The 16,533-nt window shown below is 39.0% G+C and overlaps 1 protein-coding gene across 6 annotated transcripts in view; it reads right to left on the bottom strand.

The window, feature by feature from the left end:
* Positions 1-16,533, bottom strand: part of rtkna (rhotekin a) — a 143,320-nt gene that overhangs the window by 41,909 nt on the left and 84,878 nt on the right. The window contains exon 1 of one of the 6 annotated variants that reach the window (XM_057833075.1): positions 15,690-15,958. The exons of the other annotated variants lie outside the window; for them this stretch is intronic. Coding sequence (XP_057689058.1) covers positions 15,690-15,713 — 24 coding nt within the window. The 5' untranslated portion in view covers positions 15,714-15,958. Of the gene's footprint in view, positions 1-15,689; positions 15,959-16,533 lie in introns of those variants that run through there. 6 annotated transcript variants of the gene reach the window in all.

Raw genomic sequence — 16,533 nt, 5'->3', positions numbered from 1 at the left:
TACTACAATTATCGTCACATGGGTCAGGGAATCATTCTTGGATATTTTACAAAACAACTAATGAACAGAAAAACAAACTATTTTCATCCTTCTGCTGTGAATTGGAATGAGTTTATCACTAGTAGACGTCAAATTCGTTTGAACTGGGAGGGTAGCGAGTGAAGGAATGTTCATTCGCCGCCATCCCTCCCACTTCAAATTGGACGTTTATGTTCGTCAGTGGCAGCCAATGCCAGGCAATGAGTTAATTTTGGGGTATTTATTCCTTATGGGGCATTTGCAGACTACTTTCTGTTGATTTTGAGGCATTTACAGGACACTTCCTGTTGATTTTGGGTGAATGGAAAAGGAAGCTACTCAAGAATGTCCCCAAAGGAATAGGAGGAGACTCAAAGTCAATAGCAAGTAGCATGTAAATGCCGTAAAATGAACTGGAAGTGACCTATAAATGGCCATTACTTGCTGTGAAGTCCAATCCAGTCAAAATGAATTGGATGTCTAGCGTCGTCAACAACAGGCAGTGAGCTAACGTAGACACAATTCTAATGAAAGTGTCAGATTTACAGCTAGGTTTGTGTACATCTAGCTTGGCTAAAAAGCACACGACAAATCAGTAAAATCACCTCCCCTCAGCTAAAAGTAGATGTGGAAGGTCGCCATGAAGTCAACACGGCTAAAACCTTTCACGGTGATAGTTCTCGCTGTCTTGGTCATCCCGATATGTTGCGTCCCAGCTCGAAAGGACCAAGAAAACATTAGATTTGAAGTTGGGTTTATTTACACATAGCTTGGCTAAAAAGAACACGCAGGAAGTCGATGTAGCTTTTGTGGAGGTTGGCATCATAGAACATAGAATAGAATACATAGGCTACACGGAGGCCACATGGCTCAGGACAAAGGAAATGCTGACTAGACAGAAGTTATCCTATTTGGTGACTAACTACAATAAGGAAAGCATAAAAGTTAACTATATGTACAATAATTCTAACATGAAGATTTTGGAAGATTTTTTTTTTTAAACAGTGACACAGTAAAATGATATATTGATTCTTGGTGGGAGCATATCGATAACATTTTGGGCTACAAAGTATCGCGATATTGATATACTGTCACACCCCTACTGAATAGGGCATGTGGACAAAAATAATTTCATTCACTGTTCTTAATGTGAATATAGAGGGACAGAAAAGGGTTTGCACCGTTGAGAAAGGAGAAAGGCCAGCATTATTGCAAAAGAGTGCACTCAAGAGTGATTGAACGCTGACATCAATTGAAAGCAGAAAAGTAAAAGGATGAATTATTGACAAACATGAAGGACAAGAATGTAAGCTGAGACAACTATCAAATCTTTTTCCACCTTAGAAGCCCTTTGAGCCTGCTCTGATTACTGATGTTCCAGATTCAGACAGAACAATGTGATGTGGCCTAATTGGGCTAAAAGCAATAGACAAGTGGTATAAATGACCTTCATTTCAAATACAATTGTACAAAGTATTCACAGTGTATCACAAAAGTGGGTAAACCCCTTGCATTTCTGCAGATATTTAAGTATATCTTTTCATGGGACAATCCTGACAAAATGACACTTTGAAACAATGAAAAGTAGTCTGTGTGCAGCTTATATAATAAGAGTTCATTTATTTTGCCCTCAAAATAACTCAAAATATAGCCATTAATATCTATGTCCATCAAAAATTCTTAATTACTTTAAGCAATGGGCTTTCACATCAAAGTCAACTAGGTGTTCTCTGGCCCTCGAAAGAAACAGTCTGCATTATTTTTCCTTGAAATATACCACTTCAACTTATTGGCTCTCATTAACAGCGATAGACGTCCAATCTATTTTGACTGGGAAAACGCGAATGAACGATTGGACGTCTGTCGCCATCAATGGCACTGGAATGTGATCATTCACATCTCCAGCAGACTGTAAAAAGACAGTTTGGTGGAGAAGTAATTATGAGGCGGTCACAGAGGTGAGCAGCTGGTGTGGTTATCTGTCTGCAGCTGATGCAGTGCGTCTGGCAGCGGATCAGAACCAACCTCAGTCCGCGTGTACTTTATATCTCGTTTATCTGAGCAAGCAGATGCTCGACCGTTACTTATCTTGGCCTATACCTCCCGTTAGCTCTGCGCAATTACCGGCCGATTCAACCATTTCATTTCAACCAACGGTACAAATGGATTGGACGTCTATCGTCATTAATGGCATGATATTCCCATAGTTTCTTTTGACTATGAATGATTAAATGCCTTGTTCGAATTAAAGAAAGAAAGCAGAAGAGCAGAACAGGAAGTCAGAGAAGCCAGAGGGTTTTTGAGCTAAACCCCTTCACATTCTTGTAATTAAAAAAATTAACTGAAGCCTCTAGCAGCTGTAAACAAATACTCCCAAAAGCTACCATAATTAAAAACATGCAAAAATTTTGATTTGCTACTTTCGTCAAAGTGGGAAACCTTGCCACATTCACTTACAAGTATATAGTTCTCAATCTTTGCATTTTTCCAGCAATTATCTTTGTGTAATGTACAGTATTTACAGGGTCTTAAACGTATTTAAATACGCTTGACTGCTAAGATTGGTATAATATTACTTCCAAATGTGTTTAGCGTTGATAAACATTTATGTTGGCAACAGTTCTACTCTGCAACAATACATTATTTGCATAACTTCCTAATTGGAGGACAACCAGCCGAATGGAATATATTTGTTTGACCTTGGAGGTTTGCCTGTATGTTATTCATCTCATTTATCACTTGTTTTACCCTTTACAATGTCAGAATAAAGCTTTTAGTTCACTAAAGCACTTTGAGTAAAATGAAGCAGGAGAAAAAATGAAAAGAACATTACTGCGAGAACTCATTTTTGAAGTGGCTTTGAGGTCAAAGCCTGAAAGGAGGAGGACCAAAAACTAGCAATAAAAAAACTGAAAAAAGCCCCAAATGCACATAAAAAAGAGCATATGAATAAGTTCAGGGTTAAAAGATCTATAATTGCTGTGTGTGTGTGTTTTATGATGCAGTAGAGTATAAACAGCTGTTATTTTTTTTCTTATACAGTCCAATTCACTCATTCGTCTTGTGCAGAAGAATTATTACATTTCTCTGTGTACAATTATCTTTTAGAACAGGGGTGCCAACACACATTATATATGATATAGCACACAGGCACACACTGTAATATTATATAATAGACGCACCTGACAATAAGCCTCACCCATCAAACAAGAGAAAGACTGTATTTGTTCAAACATATACTGTATGAAATGCACTGGACTATATTGCCAATGGGAGGTAAAAGCAGCGGCATCAAGACCAAAAATAATGGTATATATACGAACATAATGTACTTTTTGGACTATAAGGCGCACGCACAAAATTTCACAACACAACTCCATTTGTTATTAGAGGTGTGCCAATATGTCGAAAAGGTGATACATTGCGCTAAAGGTTATCAATATGCTCCCATCAAGAACCGATTTATGAATTTTAAAAGGTGTTAAAAAGAAATAAAGGAACCAATAAGTTGCTACCAAAATCTTCCATTAGAATAGTGTCTATGTTAGCTCACTGCCTGTCATTGACAGCATTAGACATCCAATTCATTTTGACTGGGTTGGATGCAGTCAGTGGCACTGTAACCAGAGCATTCACAGCCAGTCTTGTGGGCATTTACAGGTCACTTCCTGTTGATTTATTCAGTTCCTATTCATCTGGGGACATTGTTGAGTCACTTCCTTTTTCAGTAACCGAAAATCAACCGGAAGTGACCCGCAAATGCCCCTAAAGGAAAAGGAAGTGACCGAAAATCTATGTGAAATGATGTGAAATAACCCCAAAATTATAGACGTCCAAACAGTTTGAAGTTGGAGGGATGGCAGCAAATGAATGAATGTTCCCAATCACTGCCTCACAGTTCAAATTCGTTGGACGTCTACTACTGATTAACTTATTCCATTTCATAGCAAAAGGATAAAAAAGCTTGTTTTCTACTTATTAGTTGTTTTGAAGAATACCCCTGAATAATTTTCTTACCCATGTATTGATAATTGTTGTATTGCTATATTGTGAGATAATCGTTACCCCGAATTCACACCGACTGCGGCTGCGACAAGGTTGCGTGACGGCTTCGAAAACATCGCAGGCTAATTTCTACTGGTTGCGTTTGCGCGACAAATTTCTGTGGCAATCAGACAGAGGAAATCACGAGGGCTCTCAAGAGAATACACGAGTTCAGGCACAATATGTACTATGTACCTTCTAACATCAGACACTTGAGAATAAACTAAGGGTAATGAGTGCAACAATTGTTTTTTTGTTGTTTTATCATGAGACAAATAATAAAATATAAATTATCGACTGTCGACATTACAAGCACATGAAAAAGTAAATATTTTAACTGTTCATGATAATGAAAAGTATGGAAAATAAAATAGCTTTACATAACATTTAACCTCGAAGTGAATATAATAACCGTGATCCTCGTTCACAAAAGTGCTTTATTTTGAAAGGAAACCAGTAGTTTTATTTTGTATCAGTGCTAAATGTCCTCTCCAGCACGGTGGTATTGTTGCAAATTCATGCGGTCCGGCTACGCCGTCCGGAAAAAATAGACTTCTGCGTCAAGCCTACGATTACCTGCGGCACGGTGTAGATGATTCCGCAGGCAGTGGAAATTGTCATATTGATTATGCAACCAATCTTGTCGCAGCCACAGGCTGTGTGAATTCGGTGTTATCTTGAGCCTTTTATCGCAAATTGTATTGTAACGTAAGGTACCCAGAAGTTCCCACCCCAGTTGTTCATACCATATATAAGACAAACTAGACCGTAAGCTGCGGCTGTATATATTGTATTATGGGATATTTACAGGGCTGTCAACAGACTTGCAGGGGCCCCAGGACAAGAGACCATTATAGGACCCCTCTCACCCCACCCCTGCCACAGGCTTGTCACGACAACATATGCAGTACTTTTAACGCTTTGCAAGCAATGACAGTGTAAATTTTCTAATTATTTAATTTGAGATGGACAGTTAAATTTAACAGACCATAATGTGATGTGACAAAATATAAACAAACAATTTCCATCTATTATCCCATGTAGGCTACAATACAATACAACCGAGAGTACTATGCCTGCCTGATAAGAAACAAAGCAGTATAACTAAACATTCTGTGGCTGCCCCCTCCACATCCCTGGTGTTATCAAGCCCTCAAACAGTGATGCGCCTAGATTTTTTGACAGCAAAGTCATTCATAACATCAGTGAAATCCAGTTTTTGAGCAAGCTCACGCTCAATGGAGAGCATGGCGAGGTTGTTAAGCCTGCCCTGTGATATGGTGGAGCGTAGGTAGTTTTTTATTATTTTCATTTTAATGAAGACTCACTCTCCTCCAGTTAAAGTCAATGGCAAAGACACGAAAATGCGTCGCCGGACCCGAATCTGTTCAGCCTCACACACCCGCTTCCCACAAACTAACATATATCCCTGATCTCCCATCACCTTCTCTCTTCTCGGCTCAATACGAGCAGCATGTCTTGTCATACCGCAGCTCAATAGACTACAAGCGGCCGGTAACAGACAGGAATCGGGCTTTGGTCACGGTGATCGCGAATGTAAGCGTCCAGTGTTAGCGGCTGTTGTTCACTTATCGACATCACTGTGCACAGCCAACTCTAGCCCTAATTCTCTGGCTTCTTGTCCCCCTTCATCATTTGTTCTTGTTCACCACTATGATCTTCATCTTTTTCTCTTTTTTCTTTTCTGCGTACCCGATTTATGACGACTCTCGAGATTTAAATTTCCTGCTTCAGGGCACGTACGTAGTGTAGCCTTGTGTGCGCCAGAGTGGGGTCAAACCATTCTCTGCTAAGACAGAGGGGGTGGGGGGAGGCATTGTGCAAAAAAAGGAAAAAATATATATTTGAAATATTTAATATATTAAAAGTTTTTTAAGTATATATCGAGTAGAACATAATATTTAATCAGACAATGATTTAAAAAAAAAAAAAAAAATGTGAATGTAAAGTAAAATAAATTAAAAGTCATTCAGACACAATACATATAAAACCAATTGTATTTTGGCACTCTCAGCCCTTATAACATACAACAAGTGAGAATATTTTTGGTCGTTAACTTGGTTTGATACCTTGCGCTGAATCGAAACTCAAGCTACGTTTACATTAGCATGGATTTTTCCCCCCCTTGTAATTCAGCCAATATTTTATAACTGTCCGCACTACCATTAAGGTGCATTTATAAATGCCAAGCTCCTGTAAGGGACGCCTGCAGTTCAGCAGGCGTAGTCTGCGCAAAAAGGAGCAGCCTTGTGTGTGACGTCAACGTTCACGAGGGTCGCCTCTGAACTTGAAGCTTATGTTTTCGATGCCCTCTCCGGACATATTGAAGCGTAAAATGTACAAGCTCTTTCATTTGTAACATGAGGAGCAGGAAAACTGCGTCTATACTATTCGCCTCCATTGTTTACGATCTCATAATGCCATACAAAAAAATGGCGTTGGCTCAGATTTTTGCATGTGTAGCTGGCGGCTACTCAAGATCGGGTATCCGGCGTTTAACAAATTAGCTGGCTCTCTAGCCAGTGTAATAAAATATCCGGACAAGAGGTACATTAGTGTAGCCGACATGTCGTATAGTATAATAATTTGAACGTTTAAGGCCATTATCTCTCATAGTGTAGATGTAGCCTCACTTGGAATAAAGTTATTGCCATTAAAAAGAAGTCAGCCACTAAACAAAAAACAAAAAAAAGAGATTGACTGTTGTCTCAAATACATCTGAGAAGTAAGTTTAATTGTGTAATGAAAAGTCTAAAAGTGCCCCAATATGACATTGTGAGGTAAAAGAAGTCATTCTGGCATATTGCTGCTGTTTTGCACTTTGGATGTGATGCAAGTGTTGTGACTAGGACATTAAAATGAGAACGGACTTGCTGTCAAGTACTATATGTCAATCAAGGGTAGGATGCCAGGAGGGTGGGTAATAAGAAGGGGCACTCACATTGGCTACGTTTACATGGACAAAATTTCCTTAATCTAATCAGTATTCTGCTAATATTTTTATTATCCATGAAAATAATTTTTAAGATTTTCGTGTTCATGCATCAGAACTTCAGTCGGAACAAATTATTTTGAAGTGCGCAGATTGACGCCTGCTTCATGTGGTGTCATAATTACGGTTAACATGAGCATGTGGATAACCTTTTAAGCTACAAAGTATCACAGAACCTTTTCAATATATCGTTACACTCCTAATAGAAGCTGCACATTATTGCAAAGACAAAACCAATTATCTCCACAGCACACATAGAAAAACCCCTATATACATGGTTCCATCTAACTGTAAGCGAGGAAGGCACCAAGACAAGATATTCATCTCCATGCATATCCAAAGAGAGGTGGAAGGAGAGCCATGTCTACTGACAGCCAGTTCATCTTCCCTGCAGTGAGTGGTTATTGATTGTAAGAGGATTCCATTCTCGCTTGCTGCCCTTGCAGAATTTGCAGACACAATGAAAAGCAGAGTCAGGATGGTATTCAAGCGCACGCTGTTAAATTGCCGTAATGGCCTATTGCAATGAAAAGGCGCACACAGTGTTGTGCTGCACAGAAAGCATCAAAAGAGGAGACCTTCAGTGACCTTTTCACAGCTAATGAGGCAACATAGTTGCGGTTGTAACAGCAGCGGCGACACATGGAACACGTGCTGTTATATTCTGCGCGCACACAGACGACGCACTGCATGCATTCCGGGAATGGAAAGATCACATGTCAAGCGCTTCCAATTTCTGGATGATGCATGTGGCCTTTAAAAATCCACAGCAGACATGTTTACAGTAAAGTACTCAGGACAGACATTTGACTGGCTGCCATTGACAACGGTAGACGTCCAATCCGTTTGAACTGGGAGAGGCTGCCAGTGATCTATCATGATACTTCGTAGCCCAGACTGTTATCGTTTTGCTCCAACCAAGAATCAATAAATGATTGTAAAAATGTGTCACTGTTTAAAAATTAATAATAATAATTATAAAAGGAACCAACAGGTTGCTACCAAAATCTTCCATTAGAATAGTGTCTCCCTTAGCTCCCTGGCTTCCATTGACGATGCTAGACATCCAATTCATTTTGATCGGATTAGACGCCTAGCGTCATCAAAGGCACTGAAACCATAGCCTGGAACTCCAGACTCAACGCTGTTCCAGCTATACAGTCTGGGACCCAGCTCCTTATTGGCCTCTCGAGCCTGAACGAAATCGTCCGTGCAATCAGATTTGCTTATTTGCGTGACATGTTCTTAACAAGCAACGTCACTCTTGCGCGTCGGAAGTAGGGCTGGGCGATATGGCCTTAAGTACGTATCACGATAAATTGAGCAGATTTACCTCGATAACGATAAATGACGACAAATTTGCCCAAGCGGACTGTTACATAATTTGAAAATTTGAATCAATGCATGGAATACAAATTAACCGTTTCTCGTTAATTTACCAGCTTTCAATTTAACAATTGCACATGCAGTCTAAACATTAAGTATTAAAAAAAATCTTGTCAACAATAAGAATTCTAGTGTGAACATTTATAACAGCTTGTATGACTTGAAAAATGTACAACAATATAGAAATCGATATGACGACTGTGCAAACATGTCATTCTAACACAAATGACTTGCAGCTTTAACAGTACACTTCAGACAACTTATTGGTAATGGCTGCTGTGACAATTATTCAACACAAGTGTTTACGTCAAGGTTTCAGGTTTTTTTTTTTCATGAAACATTTTTTAATACATGCACCCCCCCACACAGACACAACTAGATTAAATCTGTATTGTTCTGATGCCAATGAAACATTTAAGGTTTTATGATGGCAGAATAAAGCAAACACATACAGAAAAATAGCTGTGGCCATTAAACTGTCATATTATATATAGGCTTCACTGTTGGATTATACTTAATGCTGAGTGCTTTACCATCATGAAAGCTTTCAGAGAAATCACACAGAGATACCAAATAACGCGACATAATGATTGCTACATTAAGTCCGTGCCCAGTCCACTCATTAATTTCAGCCGTTTCGACAAGGTTAGAGCCGCTATCCGACTCCATCACGTTCATTTGTACCGTTAGCCGCAAGCATTAGCCTGTCGCTTAGCTACCAGAAGAAAGCATTGAAAGCATCCTCTCCTGAAATCGTGAGAACCAGGGAGGACAGGGAGTGAAAGCCCGTCTGGAATCCGCCAAGAGTTTACTTAATGTCAGGTGAAAGTTTGGCGAAGCTAACTTAAGCCTGACTCCATCCCGTTTACTTGTAGCATCAGCCGCTAGCATTAGCCTACCGGGCTTCTGTTTGTTTGGCTTCCTGAAAACCACGTGTCTCCATACGTAAGCACACTGTCTACTTTCTTAAAGAGGAAAGAACACGGCCGAACAACACAGAGTCAAAGCGGGATGAAAAGACTATATTTTCTTGTTTTATTAAATTACCGAATTTACAAACTTGGTCAAAATCACGTCGGTCATCGTGAAGAATTTCGGTAACGGTAAATTTTCAGTTTACCGCCCTGCTCTGGTCGGAAGTTGTCTCCACTACAACACGGATGGCGAACGAGAGAGCTGAGAATATGTTTCTATCCGCGGTAAATTCAGTTTTATATGACCAAAAACACATAGAGTAGCTAAAACCAACAGTCTGTCTCGCGCTAGCCATATTGAAGAAACTACTCTGTTTTCTGCTCTCCTGGTATGTATACGTCCTCGCGCTAGAGTTTCTTGTCGCTTTACCAACGTCATGCCCGCCCCATGCCTGCCTGTCGCTGACTGGCCCACTCCGCTGTCTGTTTGCTGTGGCTTGCTCCGCCCTGGGAATTTGATCAGCGGAACAGTCGCCAGACTCTATAGCTGGAACAGCGGTGAGTCTGGAGTTCCAGGCTACTGAAACCAGACCATTCAGAGCCAGTTGTCCCTGTTTTGTGGGCATTTACAGGTGACTTTCTGTTCCTTTTAAGGCATTTAAAGGTTAGTCCCTGTTTATTTGGGGACATTCTTGAGTCATTTCCTTTTCAGTAACCCAAAATCAACAGGAAGTGAGCTGTAAATGCCCCAAAAGGAAAAGGGTGTGACTGAAAATCAACAGGAAGTGACGGCAAATGCCCCGCCCCCCCAAAATCAACTTATTGCCTCGCACTGGCTGCCACTGACGGCCATAGACGTCCAATCAGTTTGCAGTGGGAGGCATGGCATTCATTCATTCATTCATTCATTCACTGCCACTCTTCCGGTTTAAACAGGTTAGACTTCTATCGCCGTCAATGATAGTGAATGAGTAATACTAAAAATGTACTTTGTTTTCTGATAAACAATATCTAAAAAATGTTAAATTAAAAACTGCATGAAGTGCAATTTTACCCAAAAAATGTAAGAAACGCAAACTTTCCTTGTGCATCATGTTTGAGCATATCCTTATGTACAGTAGGACTCAACAGCCAGAGTTTTGATTCTTCTGGTTTTCAGTGGCGACACACAAACGTTGATTAGAGGAGGTTGTGCAAAACCACAAGTCTAGAAGCGCCTGTCATGTTCACTAAAACTCCTGAGATGTTCTTACACAGGCCAAAATCTGGAAATGTATTTCAAAGTAAATCGCTTTCTAAATGGCACTCTTAATATTTTACTCTTTCCTGTAAAAAGGGAGCACATGGGCATTTGTGTAATGTGTGAATTTGTCAAAACCAAAACAGTAAGTGGTTTAATGCATGCTGCTCATCACAAATGTCTTTCTTACACATCACTAAGGTTGAATTTACGCTGCATGGTTCAAGCATTCACATGCATGCATGAATCACTGGTTATGTTTACATGGACAACATGTCTTCAATCCGATCAGCCTGCGGATTAAAATTATGATTGGAGGCACTGTGTTCATGGGCACTAAAGATATTGATCCAATTAGGTCTTGCGTGTTCATGCATCAGAACGTCAGTCGGAACAAATTATTCTGACATGTGCAGATTGATGCTGCTAAATGATGAGGTTAAGATTTGAAAGAAGATTTAACATCAATTTGCACGTTTTTTTTTTTTTTTTTTAACGCCAGCATACTAACGTTGTGTTCACATTTATAAATTATGGAAATGTTATTTTTGAAGTGTTTGCTAAAATGTTCTGTTACAAACAAAAACATACCATTGTATTTTGTTGCATTCTCTTCTTGTTGAAGATGAATTAAGTCTAAAACAGTTTTTTTTTTTTTTTTTTTTTTTTTAATCCCTACGCAACAAACCAAAATTAAGTCCATGTCTGCCTTGTCTTTTTTGCTACGACAACAAAAGCACATGAACTGGACGTACTCCTAATTACTAATGCGGAAAACTTCATCTTCCCACAGCATGTGAGAGGGCAGCATGACCAAATATACCAGAAAAAATTGTAGAAGAAGAAGAGGAAGCCCTACCGACTTCTGTGTCAACAAAACATCGTTCTGTCCATTTAGACATTATACTTTAGCATTATTTTGTGTATTTTTCCCGTTTTTCACCATCAAATCTTTCAACATTTTTAAGATCTTTTAATATCTCCAGCAACATGTTCGTCTCATAGACAGACCAGCCTAGTCTTGTGCAAGTTGTGCCTACCATGTTTTCCGCTCGCTCTGGTACTACGAGCTTCCGGGAATAACACACACATATACTGACGTCACAGGTAAGGATGGTTTGTTCCAAAATTTAAGAATAAAGTGTTTACATGCACGCAGATTGGATAATTAATCAGCATAAACCAGCCCTCTCGTTCGGAGTAGAATCTTGATCGGAATGGGCTGGAGAAAGAAAAGGCTTTGCTTCTGATATATTTACACTAAAATCAGACAAGAATTGAACTTCGAATCTTAAAGAAAGCAGATATCGAAACATTTTGTACTATAGCACTTCTCAATATTTTGCTCACAAGTCAAAGAAATAAATTCAGCTCAGGTCTAAAAAAAAATTACACCGGAGAACAATTTTGGAAGGGGAAAAAAACCTGTAGTGTTAGATTTTTACACTGATTAAAACTCCAATCAGCATGCTCAATTCAAAATTGGAATGCCAAAGATAAACAAAATTCAACTGATAAGCTGTAATAGATTAGATGTACGTACATACTGTACATAGGATGACTGACTATTGTTTGTGCATCAAGCATGATAGTCCTCAAGTTGAATTCTCCCGTCTAGACGATTTTCACCCGAGCTACTTGAGAACAATTATAAATACAGTAGCCATATCATTTGTAGAACTTGATAACATGTGCTTGTTTTATTCAAAACAGATTTCCATTATTATTTTAGTATCCGTTAATAGCAGAGGTGGCCAAGAGCCTCATCTAGCAATTCATTTAAAAAAATTGACTACAAGACCTGTCGCAGGCACTCAATGTCTGGCTTCTATTTGATGAGTTTTTTTTTTTTTTTTTTGGTCTCATACAATGAAAGAACTAAGATCAGCATTTTCCTGCAACATGGATCCTATAGTTTAATGGATCCTATAGTTCAAAAACCTGATGTGACAAAGACAAATTTAATCAGTTTTGCATTCTACACCCAAAAAACAGCAGCTGCTAGACTACAATACCTAATCAAAATTATCTTGCCACTGGTTATGAATTCACATGCATAAGCCTCCTAAGTCACGTGTTAACTTATACTTAGACACATATAGGCTGACACCCAGTATTCCAATGATGCTGGCAAGCAGCTGCTGCACATTTGTTTCTTCACATAGCATCATTGCTAACTACTGGCTTGGCATCCATGACAGCTTTTTCTACCATTTATCTCTATGAACTGGGATTTTGAAAAGACTGTCAATTGAGGATCAATCAATCAATTTTATTTAAATGGCCCTTTACAAAAATCTGAGAGTTCCTCAAAGTGCTTTACAAGAAAAATATAGTACATGATAAATAAAAGACTTTGTTAGATAAAATCCCAACACATTAAAATCCAATGACCGGAAATTGAGCCTGATTACGTAATTGTCCGACGATCAGAATTGGGTGTAAAATATTGGGTTGTTAAACTGTATTCACCTATATTTATTTTGGAGTATTAACTCATTGGCTGCCACTGATGGCAAAAGTCCTCCAATCAAGGGTGTAGGTTTGCTCTCAACATTGGTCGGGACACTAAATGATCAATGCAAAATAAATCTGTAACTTTCATGTGTATTGTTTCAGGTGATACACCATTCAATTCAAACCTTTGTTTTCAAAAACTACTAAAGAAACATTATTAAAACTTCCAGAATAAATATCTGGTTTTATTAGCAAATTTCAATTGCAATATTTGAACATATATTATATTAGTATACACAATACATACACACTTGTTAATAATCTCTTAACTATCCAGGAATGCAAAAAATAAACATTTGTCTTAAGACCACTCAACCTTGTCTAAATAAATTAAATATAACTGAAAAAAACGTCTTAGTGAATAACAAAAAAAATAAATAAATAAAAATAAAAATGGAGCATTCCTTCAGGTAAAAACAATTGCTTTTGTCATGAAGCACAGCCAAAATCAATGTCTTTGGGCTGCTTTAAGGCCATATAAATAAAATAAAAACAACAGTTTAATGTTATGCTAACTCTGATGCAAGTTGGACTTTCAGTAGCAAAATTAATGGTGTGTTCCACACCTCCACAACATTAGCATCTTTTTACATTACTTATAGTGGCTACTGCTGGCTGAAAAAAAACTTGTTATATCCCTCCTCTTTGAAGGAGGCAGCATATTGTTTACATGTTGTCTGGTTGTGTAGGGGTGTGTCTGTGTGGGTCAAGTCACCAGCCAATTGAACATTTGTTTAAGGGGGAAAAAAATGGACCAGCACATTCAACAAGTGAAACGTGGTAAATGTAAGTCTGTACGTAATAAAAATAATTCACTTAATAATGGAAGGGTCAATTGCATTCCTAGGACATATGGGAAGACCATCTCAATTACCTATATAACTGAACTCATTATATAGTGCAAATAAGGTTGCCTAAAAGTTAGTGGGGATAGTTTAAGCATTCTGTAGGTAGTGTTATGTCCCTACCGTCCTTAAAGCAAACCTACGCCCTTGCCTCCAATCCATTTTGACTGGGAGGTCTAACAATCACTATCAAAGGCAGTAAAACATGATCACTAAATTCCAGCCTTCCAAGTTGAAATTGATTTGATGTTGAAAACTGTCAATGCCAGTGTATAAGTTAATCATATATATTATACATATACTGTACGTATGTACTACTGAAGCAAACTTTGCACAACAAAGAAAAAATGTACAGCAGCAGCAGCAAAAAAAAGTCAAGAAAATCCCAACCAAGGTAGCTCACTTGATCACAATGGATAACCAACTGTTGTGTTTGATAGACCAATATGTCTATATGCTGCCATAGCAGATTCATGGCGCATTAAGCCCCCAAACTATTTTTAACCTGTCCATTTTACCCTGGAAACCCCCGTTTACAGACGTCGCGCAACCGCTTTTGTTTCAACCCAGCCATAAAACGAAGGTAATTAATTATATTTCTTATTCAAAATGTCCGTCATTTTTAGCTTAGAATCATTCATTGATGTCTAATATTTTGTTTAAAAAAAAAAAAAAAAAAAAACGACTTCCAAATCTCGACCACTCCTTGATGTCTGGGATTTCTGCATCCCGACCCTTTTACCCATAAAATCCCCCCAAAATCCAGCTGTGGCCATTCACAGCTGTGTCTTGACACTCAGTGATACATGCTACATGGAGTTTTTGGATCGAAACGAAGTAAGTACGCAATAATATCTCGTTAAAGTCATGGCGTCTGCAATTCTGCTCTCGCATGATCTCACCTCCAGATAGGGTTTTGCTGTTTTTTTTTAAATGCCCTCCTGTTCAAAATTTTTCGTCCCCCAGAAAATTGAGATGTTAATCTTTCCAATGATGTATCACACATGCATATCGGACAATTTAGAAATTTGGCAAAATTGGGGGTCTCAGAGCGGAACTTAAAGTCACCTGAGTGTTTTCCGCCATATATAAACAACATATTGAAATGTACTTTGTTTGTAAACTTATTTTGTGCTGCACAGCTGCTTGCAAAAACAAAGTTTTTGTTGTGATTTTTTCCCCCACGTTTAAACCACTTGCTGTACTAATGACCTTTTTATATGGCTATGATGTTAGGACAGCTTTGTTCATTTTGGAGAAAATTAAACATTTGGATGAGCTACCTCAGCCTCCTTTAATACATTTCTGGGGTTATAGATCGAGACTCGGTATCGGTATATAGTCAGAATCAGGTGAGTCGAACTCACATGCAAAAAAAATATCCGGATAGCCCTAGTCAGTGTCAGTAAAAAAATGCAAAGAAAAACTTTTCCCTGACTTCCATTGACCACACGCGCAGTCCCCAATGTTAAGATCGGGCATGCCGACAGTGTCAAAGTTGGCCGTGCGCCTAATCAGCGATCACTGAAAGCCCAATCGGCACCAAGGAGGAGGTTGGCCCAAACGTGCTGGCCCTACCGCACGGGCAATCCACGTGGTCCACGCGACGTGTGACGTCGACGATGACAAGTGACTGAGATTTTCCACGCAGCCCGTAGCAGTGGAACCCTTTTGTCCAGAAATATAAAACAAACAAAAAGGCAAGGTCTTACCGTTTGGTTGTTTGTGTAGTTCATAATGTTGGCCGACAAAGGTCCCGCATACAGCCTGGAAATGACTCGACCGTTGTGGACGGAATCTTAAGTGGATTTACTGATGGTTTAACAAAAAAAAAAAAAAACAAAAAAAAAAAATCGCAAGTTTTTAGGGATCCCCGCAGTCCACGCACTCGCTCATTAGCGTGACAAGTCGCTCCATTGTCCTTAGCGCCGACATCGTCCTCGCTTGTAGTCCTAAATGCTCCTTAGCTTTGGTTCTGACTCCCCCCACTCTCTCTCTCTCTCTCTCTTTCTCTCTCTCGCTGTCTCACTTACAAGCAGCAGCAACACGAGGGAAGGCGAAGAGTGACCGACGGATGGGCCAACCAAAAGGCTTTTCTTTACAGGGCGGGTGTGCGCGCACACGGGTGACTTGTCATTTTAGACGTGCATACCTGTCAACCCGAGGCCGTTGGCAATCTTACAAATGGTGATGTATGCCCTTTCAAATTGGTGACTAATCTTACAACGTTGTATATGGCGTGCAATATGAAACAAAACTCAATTTGTAAAATAATATGAATGTATTGGTAATATTGTAACATATAACTTGGAGCAATCAAAGAACAATACCTACAGCTACATAATGATTACTAAAATTTAACAGTGACTTTTGTTATAATTGTATGCAGCACTTTTGGCAATTTCTATCATGTCTTTTGATGGCTGCACTTCAGCTCGCAATTCAGTTTGACGAGAAGGTAGTTCGTTGGTGTGTCCAATTAAAAAGGTCAATTGATAAAATTAACTCACCGATGCAATCTTTGAGTCAGGCAACATTTCTTTTGCTAATTCTGAG

The sequence above is a fragment of the Corythoichthys intestinalis genome, chromosome 3, assembly GCF_030265065.1.
Source record: "Corythoichthys intestinalis isolate RoL2023-P3 chromosome 3, ASM3026506v1, whole genome shotgun sequence".
In the NCBI taxonomy this organism is placed as follows: Eukaryota; Metazoa; Chordata; class Actinopteri; order Syngnathiformes; family Syngnathidae; genus Corythoichthys; species Corythoichthys intestinalis.
The sequence above is the reverse complement of the archived record's forward strand: the minus strand, read 5'-3'. Positions and strand labels throughout refer to the sequence as shown.